Here is an 11,198-nt window from a genome sequence, read left to right on the forward strand (position 1 = left end):
GTTTTGGTCACGGATTTGGACAAATCACCACCATGGAGGATGTCTTGTTTTGGCAAGTGGTGCATGGAGGACTCCCTATTGGTCCTTGGTCAGAGAATGAGGAGAAATGGCACATGTCACTGCTGCATGTCAGATTTCAAAAGAACCTCACATTGTGCATGGAGAAGCCCTTCCGTTTAGGGGGATCTAGCAATGCTGGCTCAAGATTGTTTCATGGGTGAGGCACATACGATGAGTGCTCACTTGGGGGGATGGAAGGTAAACTTTCAAGGGGAGGCCCTACTTACAAAGTGATTGGGAAGTTCCTCATATCCACCAAGATGCCACACCACCCTCCAGGGAGAACCCTTTTGAGTTTTGCAAGGACAGTGTTGGGACACTTGTACCAGCATCACACGCTGGCACATATGGATGGTTCACAAAAGCCTTATGATGTAAGGGCAGCAGATTTGAGTAGCCGCTGCCCTCATGAACGTATGAATGGACATGATCTGTACCTTTTGCTTGAATTCGGAGCATAATACAGAAAGTTCCAGGAAGACCATCAAGCATTGTCAGAATTTCTGCAAGCTTTGGTCTATGGGTCTTTCACGGATCAAGGAATCCGTCAGTTTTATAGTCCGTCATACTTCCTGTTGGCACTTGCTCCTGGGTTACCTAGACAGTGATCCAAAATCCGTAGAAGTGAGCTGCAAGGCATATAGTTCCTCTTTCTTATCATTGCCTCAAAAATAACTCATCTTGTATGATTTTTTAAAAGAATAATACAGTAGGTTCTTTTTCTAGATTAAAAACAAATAAAGGGGGAAGACACAAAGGTGCAGGTGATTACACACATAGGAGAAAGAAGAGATGACGTAGATGGGGGAGAGGAGTGAAATGAAAGGTTGGAGCTTGGAGCTCGGTCAACATCCAATCACAGAGTGGATCCACCTCATTATAGTGGAGTCATTTTCTTTGTATCTTGGTGTCAATTCACAAAGGGGATGTTGCCATCGTTGTCAACACCCTTGTTTTCTCCAGCGGTCATTTCCAACTTTGTCAAATTATCTTTCTATTGTCTCATCTACAAGTTGAATGTTGTTACTCTCTTCATGCGAACACACTGTGTAGGCATGTGACAGATGCTGGCAGTTATACCTATGTGAGACTCAACACACCCTTTAAAAAGTACATGTATCTCTCATGCAAAAGGATATGGGACTTTAGTATTCATATATGTATATAGACCAACATGACAGATCTCTACACCTCCCTAGAGAGCCCAGAAGGCTAGTAGTAAAAAAGAGAGTATCAAACTTGCAAGAGCTAATAACTTCAGATGATAGCAATCAAAGTCATCAGGATAATGTACTTTGCCAATCTCCTTTCCATCAGAAACTGAAATACAGAGTTACTTGAGTTGTAGACTATGAAGGTCTTGTCTTGTTAAGATGAGAGAGAACTTGTTCTCACCTCAGTACATTCTGAAATGCTTTCACAAGTGGGCGCAGGTACCACTGTTGTTTCTTAATATGTAGCATTCGTAGGGAAACATTAAAAAGAACCAAACCTCTGACAGCATTTGGATCATGTAGTGCAGCTTGAAGTCCAACAACGCCTGAACACACATCTTGAATTTATCAGATCCTAGCATGGAGTCTCTTCATGAACTGCCCTACAAATTGTAACAACACCAACATAGACAGGTTGCACTTTTCGAAATCGAATGTTTCAAAGGTTAGGGTTGAAACCAAGATCCCTGTAAACATTCTGGATCTCACACGTTCAGAAGCATTGGCAAGAACACCTGGATGATTTATATGCACACGGTAAGACGAAGAGATACCTGGCATCACAAGTATTAGAGCTGCACGCTATTCCACTGATATACTCAAGCATTTTTTGGTCAGCGGTGACCTGAACTTGGATTAGATCATATGATGAGATAAGCAAAGGCCCTACATCAGTGTTGGTGGATACAACTACAGGATGCTTCAAAGACAAAGAGGAACACGTAAAGGGCATGGTATGATGCTGAATGTAAGTGCAAGAGGAAAGGGGAAGATGAGAGTGATAGCAGAAATCAACAGTGAGAGGAAAATGGAAGAAAGAGATAACTAAAAGAATATGAGAATAAAAAGGCGAGCACATAAAAGGCAGAAGCAAGATGCATGACAGAGACTACACCACTGATCCAAAACATTTTGTATAGCATACATAAGGGAGCTGTATGAAAGTAGAGGGAACACACTGTTTTTATTTTTTTGCAGTCTTCTGTGAAGATGGTAAGATAAAACCGAGGAGAAGCTCAGGCCTGTTTGGAAGGCTTGGTTTTTTCTCTGATACTGTTGTGCATAAATTACAACTATGCTGATCAGCTTCTCACTGATAATTCTCATCAAGATTGATTAGCTAGTTTTATAGAAGAAACTGTCTAGTTATACAATAAAATGGTCACCTAGTGGTTGCTTTGTTTGGTTCAGAGTTTGCATCCTTTCCATGGAAAACTCGACTAAGGGGGAAAAGGAAAGTGGAATAGCATGTTATATGGTCAGCAATTTTCTTGCAACAAGAAGGGGAAATATATAGTCATATATTTTATTCGACTTTTTGTTTAGTGTTACATCTTTCATGGAGAGAGAACCTTTCATGCAGGTTCTCTTTGGGTACTATTCATAACATTTCTAAAATATTGTACATGTGTTGAGTTAAAGTATTTACAAGGGTGCATAGTATTGCTTGCTTGTTTGTTTGTACTCTAGATATTTAACTAGATTTCGTTTCAATGACTATGGTTTTCTTAATCCTTTAAAATCTTCTCTCTCTCTCCTTTACTCGCCTTTACTCGCCTTCTTACCCTCTTACCCCCTCATCCTTGTACCCCCTCTCCCCTTCACCCTCCACAGCAGAAGCAGTCCTGGGAGATAATCTGCGCTTGAGAGATTTAGTTATGCAGTGCATGGAAACTTGCAGACTTCAGGGCGCTGCGATTCAGTCTCTCACAGCACAGATACACACACTGACTGCTCAGCTATCAACAGTTGAGAGTCATAGATCTGATCAGGACTCCCATATTCGCCAGCTTCATACCAAAGATATTGATCGAGACATCCAGTTACGGACACATGCTGAGCACATAGTCCAGCATGTGCTGAGTCCACAGTTGATGACACGAGGCCTATGGGACACGTAGCATGCCAGATAGCTTGAGTTTCATAGTTTGGAACTGTAATGGTTCCCTCACAGCTCAGCTTGGCAACTTACGAGAGGCCTTTTTTGATCAGGACATCGTCTTCTTTACAGAGACCCATGAGAGCCCAGAGAGAGGCTTGCCGCAGGTGACAGGGTATGCCTGGGAGTCTGTCTTTCGGCAGCAGACTAGACGATCAGGAGGAGTCAGAGGATCTGGCGGTGTGGCAGTTCTTTATAGAGAGCATCTCAGATCGATATTCACAGTCGTGAGGAGAGACCATCGGGCCAGATATCTTTGGGTGCGGATCAGGAGACCCCCCCTGAGAGACTTGTTTATTGCAGTATGCTACTTTCCCCCGAGACAGTCTCGTTATGCCTCAGATGGACCAGGATAGTCACCTTTTGAGGATTTGTCAGCCGATGTATTGGAGTACTCACGCCGCGGAGAGGTCATCCTTTTAGGAGACTTCAACGCGAGGACATCAGACAGACAGGCAGAGATTTTGGACTTTGCTGAGGACCCAGTCTTAGTTCCAGCTGCCCCAGATGAGAGTTTTCCACACTTATCTTCAGATAGAGGGGTAGAGGCGACAGATCAGGGACATCGCCTATTGGAGCTTCTCTCATCGCATGGCATGGTCATTTATAATGGACTTCGACAGTGGCCGCATTCATCCACAGCCACATGTTTTCCCTTTGCGGGTGGTGGTACGAGCGTCATTGATTACGTCTTGGGTCCCCCGACTTTAATCCCTTTTATACATAACCTCACAGTCGACCCTCTTATGCCTTCAGCCGATCATGCACGTCTGCACTTTATTCTTACCCAGATTCCTCATGCCCCCCCTTCTAGACATCATGAGCGTCAGCCATACCATGAGGTTCATTTTGACCACCAGTTCGATGATATTTATAGCCAGCACCTGAGTAGTCTTCTCCGTTCGCACCTTCTCGATGCCCTACCCTCCACACAGGATCGGTGGGACCTCGTACATACCTCCATCATCTCGGCAGCCCACAAGTCCTTCCCCATCACTTGCCACACATCCGGTCCTCCACCAGTCGGTCTTGTGCCTTGTAATGGATGGTATGATGAGGAGTGTAAAGAACTCCACAGGAAGCTTCGCCTTGAGACACAGGAGAAGTCTCCCCTCCTCATTGAGACCAAGAAGAGTTACAAGCGTTTGGTGCGATGCAAAAAGCGCCAATTTCTAGCCCAGAATGAGGAGGAGCTGAGAAGTTTACTTTTCAGCTGTGATTCCAAGGAATTCTGGAAGAAATTCCTTCGCTTGAAATCTCCTCTTACAGACCCGCAGGTTTGGCTTGCCTATACTTCCACTTTATATGATATTCCAGACCAGCCACAGATCGACTTATCCCATGTGCCTAGACCCACCTCCTCTTCCTTATTCTCATCCAGTAGTGTCCGAGCAGCAATTCATCGTTTGAAGACTGGGAGAGCTAAGGACCATGATGGATTGCAAGCGGAGTATGTAATCCATGGGATTGATGCCTTAGCTACAGTCCTCTCCCGTCTTTTTAATGAGTCCATTTGTACAGGTCTTCCACCTAGTTGGCTAGAAAATACTATAGTACCCATACACAAGTCGGGGGATCCTTTAGAGGCGTCGAACTATAGGACCATTATGATTGGCCATGTCATGGCCAAGATTTATGCGACCATTCTAGAAGGACATATAAATGACCGTGCCAAGGCGACAGGTATGAGAGCTAGAGGGCAGGCAAGATTTCGTGCAGAGCACTCGACTCTAGATCATATCTTCACACTCAGGGCTTTGATTGAGGAGGCGAAGTCACGTAAGCAACGGCTCTATTGTTGCTTCGTGGACTTCAGAAAGGCATTTGACACTGTGCCGCGTTTCATACTCTTCCAGCGACTTCGTGACTTGGGATTCAGTGGGGAGATTCAATGGGCGATCATGGCCTTGTATGAGAGAGTCACAGGTAGAGTCAGGACACGGGCGGGGCTGTCGGGGGAAGTACGTAGTACGATAGGGGTGAAGCAGGGGTGTCCTTTGTCTCCGACACTCTTTGGTCTCTATATCGATGAGTTAGAGATGTACATACAGACGATGGGTGGTATAGGTTCTTTACTGGCAGGATCCACGATATCGATTCTCCTCTATGCAGATGACGTGGTTCTTATTTCTTCCTCCCAGCAGGGTTTACAGGCACATCTCCACGCACTCCACAGCTTTTGTCAGGATAGAGGGTTGTCTGTGAACCTTGGGAAGACCAAAGTCATGGTCTTCAACACGTCATACCAGGTTTATAGGAGAGGCGAGTTCTCTTTCACATTTGATGGGCAGGAGGTGGAGCTAGTCAGGGAGTATACATATTTGGGTGCCACATTTAGAGGTCCAGTCTTCACCATGACGCATGCAGCACGAGATAGGATCAGTAGAGGGTATGCCGCCTTGGCTCTTCTCGAGAGGCAGTGTGCACAGTCACATTTTCAGCATCCCGACACGAAGTCCTTACTTTTCGATACGCTAGTGATACCTGCAGCCATGTATGCTAGCCCCTTTTGGGCAGGAGATCTCAGTGTTGCAGATTGGAGACGAGTAGAGAGGTTACAGATCATCATGTTCTCCAGATTGATCAGAGCGAAGCCCACAGTACCGCATCAGATTATGCTCGCAGAGTTCGGAGCTACACCCCTAGCGCTAGATGCAGCATTTCAGTCAGTTACATACTTGCATAGGATCAGGGCGCTCGGAGACTCAGCAGCAGGCAGAGCATGATTACCGTGGCTAGCACTGACATCCTCGCAGATGTTAGCGGAGAGAGGTCATACTTTTTGTTGGTACCACACACTCTCCACATGGCTCACCTCGTTGGGCTTGGATATGGATAGGCTGCCACCATTTCGATACAGCATAGATGCCCCTCGCCTCCCTCTCACTCGACATGAGCTCAGTCAGGTTATCAGGGCAGATTTGTTGCAGCTACACACGTTTCGCACTTGGGTTCATCCCACGGAGCTTCCTACGAAGATGGCCACATATCGTGACCATTTTCTCAGGATTTCAGAGAATGGCTTCATCATATCCCCAGGATATATCGGCGTTCATATGTCGCACTCACTCAGGATTGCCTTGGGCCAGCTCAGGGTATCTTCCCACAGATTAGACGTTGAGGCGGCAAGATGCGTCGTACAACTACCAGACATAGACCCAGGCGAGAGACTAGGATATGCCCTTGTTGCACTATGGGGGAGGTGGATACTGAGGAGCACTTTGTTTGCAGATGCCCTTTATATTATGTCACTGTTTATTTGGGCACGGATTTGGACCTCTCTCTCGGATTATGGAGTATGAGGATCAGTATTGCTTAGCGTTGTTCATCAAGGAGATCACCAGATACAGAGAGAGATTCCTCAGAGAGCACCGTCGCATCCCTGCCAGAGACCTAGTTATTCATGATGAGCAGGACGAGGCGCAGGACCATGAGCACAGAGATAGCCCATCTTGCCAGAGAGCACCGATGGTTCCACCCCGAGGATGTACATATGACATGATCCGGCAGCACCGCAAGATGATCTTACACAGAGGCCGTACCCGTCGCTTTATTTCTAGACGACGGAGGATGATGGCAGATTTTCGGAGGAGATTGCTCCATGGAGACTTGGCACCGCCAGCAGCCCACTTGACACTTTCCCAGATCTTCACACTCATGGCAGGAGGAATGGTCGATGGCCATGACTTCCATCATTTCTTTGGATCACAGACCCCTTAGGGAAGACGATGTTCCTCATATTTCATATTTACATTTTGTATCTAGGCATTTTTTGTACTCTATTTCATTTCATTTTGTATCTAGGATTTTGTAGCCATTTTTGGCATCTTAGCTGTATTACGATGAGGCCACCTAGTTGGCGCATCGTTGATGATGTATTTTCCTTTCGGATGATTTTGTGTCCCATAGGCCATGTATGGCCTTCCGTGGACCTTTAATAAAATTTCTTTCTTTCTTTCGTTCTTTCTCTTCACATAGACTTCGTATAGAGAGCAGCAGGGTAGAGTGTCTACCTAGGGAGAGGCACTTATGCACATTATGCGATATGCAGGAGGTTGAGACAGAGGAGCACTTCATCTTCAGGTGTCCCATCTATTATGAGATCCGCGGGCGTATCTACCGCCTCTTTAGAGATAGTTATGGGGCCATGTCCCGATTCTTCTCCTATCCAAATCAGAGATGCTTGGCAGGCTTCATTCATAAGGTAGTTCGGCACCATGAGAGGATACTTCGATCACGGAGACAGGAGCAGACTTCTTCCTTGGTAGACCGGCTCAAGTCATTGGGAACTTCAATACCCTTTTTACAAGGAACACATTAGTAATGCATGCTTGCTTACTTTTCAAATCCAATCCATATAATATTTCTTGTAAGCATCAATTATGCATGCTTGCTTGCTTTTCAAATCCAAGCCATATAGTATTTCTTGTAAGCATCAATTATGCATGCTGGCTTGCTTTTCAAATCCAAGCCATATAGTGTTTCTAAGCTTGAAGCAAACTACCATAAAATTGAAGCCATAGAGAGAAGCTCCTTTGCAAAAGTAAGACGAGATTTGTCACAATGATTGGTAGAGAGTTTTTCTCTCATTCACGTGCATTCTTTATTTTCTGTGTATTTGTAATGTCCTATTCAAGCTTTTCAAGTTTTGACCAACTAAATTAAAAAGGATTGCTAACCCTCCTAATGGCCCACAAAGGTTCCCAAAGGCACACATTCTAATATGTCGGCACCATAAAATGTATATGAGAGAGCTCAGAGAGAAAGAAAGAAAGTTTATTAAAGTCTTCAGAAGACTGATGGGTCTATGAGACTGTGAAACCCTAGTACAATCAAGCTTTGAGGGTGGAGCTACTAAACGAGCATCCAAACCAATGCATAATGTAAAAATAATGCAAAATGATAGTTCTAAGTACTAAGTACAACATAGTCATGTCAGTGATCGAACTACAAATCAGTCACATCATCATCATCATCATCATCATCATCATCATCATCCTCATCAAGACATCAGAGGTGGATGAGGCATTGGAGGCAGGAAATCGGCAATAGAGTGTTGTCGGCCACTCGAGGGTGTGGTCCTGTGATGTCTCCTGGTCATAGATCTACGTCTAACAAGGGCTACAGTAACCCTTGGAGCTACCTTTGGAGTGGTCATTTAGATCCACCTCCCCTAGTTTACACCTTTAGTGGCACAGCGATCACACCAGATGGGGTTCCTAGAGTTATCTGCGCTAAGATTTCTGATGACCACATCATGCTGCAACGACCTAATGGTTATCTTTTTTGGCAGAGGGTCACGATTGCGGGTAGGTAGACCAGCGTGGGATATATAGGACATTTGGGCATTTTGCTAGAGATTGCCCAAAGAAGAAGAAGAAGAGGCACCAGAAAGCTTCCAATGTGGCCCCTCATCCTTAATAGAGTCTTCCTGTGGCACCACCTTCTCGCTTGACAACTATAGCACATCTTGCTCCTACTGCCCCATGCTGGGTAGTGGTTAGAGTGCAACAAAGCAGGAGGGGCCTTCTCTCACACCAATCAAGGCCGTTGATATTCCAATTCTGATTGTGACTCGTGACACCCCTGACCCTTCTCAAGTTGTGGCCAGCATTGACCTTTCTCAGGTTGTGGTCAGTATTGGTCCTCCCACAGATCCTTACTTCCAAGCCTAGCCTTTGCATCCAACAGCAGCCCCCCTTCCTCTTCTGCTCTTTATTCTCTCCTCATTGATCCAGGGACGGATGTGGCTTCTACTCCTTCCCCCTTCTGATTACGTACTCTAATGCTAGCACTATTTCGAGAAACTCTCTCTCCTTCGGCACATTATGATGAGAAAGAGTTTGTATCCTTTCATATGGTTATAGGGTTATTGGCATTCCTATCAACAAGTCATCACATTCTACAGGGGTGGGGGTTCTTTCTGGTAAGGGTCCCCCCCCCCCCCCCCCCCTTCCTCATCTGCAATACTCCAGGAGACCTCATTCTCCAGAGGGAGCTATTTCCACCACTAGGTTGGGTAAGGTGTTCCATGCTACATCCTCTTGCAGATGAGGATCATTAGCTAGAACATATAGGGCTTGGTGGTGTACCGCTTCACCACCAAAGGCAGTTGATTCGTAATAAGATTCATTCAGGTGTCACTTGGGGTTTTATTGGTAATCTTTTTATCCAAGAACACAAGCTACATGCTAGAGATTGTGCAAAGTTAGGTAAATTGCTATCAAGTCATACCTTTTTGTCACACTAGTTCATGCTATCATGTCGTACAAGAAGAGCTGAGATTCTCAGAGGAGGTTGGGTCTAGACAACAGTTAGCAGCCTTGCATAGGGAAGAACAAAAACGGCCTATGGATGCTTGGATTTAGGGTTGCCTTGCTACAGCAAGGGCTCATTAGTAGATTTTGCTAGATCATATAGTAAAATATGCCTTTTCATGCGCATGATTCCTTTTGGATACAAATGGGGGGCAGAGTCAATAAGCATTTTTTCCCTCGCTTTGGTCCAAGACATAGGTTCTAGAGTCAGATCTTGATGCCATCTTGTGCATAGCTTCCGATTTTATGCCTCTTTTCTTTCACCTGATCCAGACACACCTACCAAAGGTGATGCCAGACGTAGGGTTTCCTCGTTGTACAGATCAGCAGGCCACAGCCAAGTGCTAGTCAAAGGAGAAACGGGAGAGAGGTTTAGATTTCTAGATCAGTTTGCCAGGGATGCCCTCTTGCCCCCTTCTTGTATTTATTTGTGGCTGAAGCTATGAGCATATTTTTGAGATCTTAGGCAGATGCTATTGGGCTGAGACTTCTCATCAAACAAACTAAAGGCTTATATGGAGATTCTGCATGCATCCATTCCCTATCTACTAAGGAGTCTATTCAACATTGCTTATGGGATTGCAGACAAGCGAGGATCATTTGGTAGATTATTGAGCACTGTTATGTATTCTCCTTTCTACATGACCTAGGGCTTGGTAGCTTGGCTTTCTCTTTCAGGGCCTCAGGTCTTTTATGAGAAGCATGACTCTTGGGCTCTTTTGCTTCCATGGCACTTGGTTGACTCATGCTCTCTAGATGTTCCTTGATCTCGATACAAACCTGTGCATGCCTCTGTACATACTTTGTGGGAGATTCTAGCCAATACACCTGCATGGCATTTTTGAGATCCACATGCACAGCATCTTTGGATGCTTCCCGGGTCTACCCCGCACACACATTGCTTGCATCGAGATAGACACGGTACATAGCTTGGTAGCCATTTGGAAGAGCAAGCAGGGGTCTTCATCGTAGGTATCCTCTACCAAGAGGAATGTTTTCTTGAAGTAATGGACCAATTAAGGTGGCACTATCAGCCTCAACCTTGGATATTCTCTAGCTCTTTTACAGGTGCTTGACTTTGGTATTGTTTTCTCGTGCCCAGCATGTTGTACTTCTCCCTTGAGATTTGCGCTCAAAGCTTTATTCGTAGTTAACAATAAGTCCTGAAAAAAAAAGACTTCAAATTATTTTTGATGGTTATCATTGTGCCATGTATGACCACCGGCATTATAATTGTGCAGTGCTTATTGGCACTCCTTCTAGAGGGCTGTACCATCTTGATACATATGAAAAAGGAGCTCTTAAATAAGCAAATGTAGCAGCTGAATCCATCATTTCAGACACATATTTATGACGAGAGATTGGGACATATCATATGGTAGTCTAGTGAAAATGCATTCTAAAGATGTGGTTGTGGACCTTCCACAGATGCATGCACTCACAAGATGTTTGTGAGGGCTTCTTATTGAGCAAAATGGATCAGTTCTCATTTCCAAAATCTAGGACTGTTAGTGTGTCTAGGAAGTTGTACTTAGTACATAGTGATGTATGCAGACTGATGTGGAGATCATCACTCAGGGGGTACTCATACTTTGTCGCCTTTGTGGATGACTTTACTAGATATACTTGAGTGTTTATCCCTTGAAAGACAAGTCCGATGTCTTCCCT

General features: G+C 45.0%; 1 protein-coding gene across 1 annotated transcript in view; it reads right to left on the reverse strand.

The window, feature by feature from the left end:
- LOC147896947 (uncharacterized) overlaps positions 1–11,198 on the reverse strand; it is a 123,665-nt gene that overhangs the window by 40,418 nt on the left and 72,049 nt on the right. Inside the window, exon 4 of the mRNA XM_087381633.1 lies at positions 1,456–1,600. Within this exon, the coding sequence (XP_087237759.1) occupies positions 1,456–1,600 (145 nt within the window). The remainder of the gene's footprint in view (positions 1–1,455; positions 1,601–11,198) is intronic.

The sequence above is a fragment of the Dipteris shenzhenensis genome, chromosome 11 (assembly GCF_047967505.1).
Source record: "Dipteris shenzhenensis isolate YYH24624 ecotype China chromosome 11, Dip_SZ_1.0, whole genome shotgun sequence".
NCBI lineage: Eukaryota > Viridiplantae > Streptophyta > Polypodiopsida > Gleicheniales > Dipteridaceae > Dipteris > Dipteris shenzhenensis.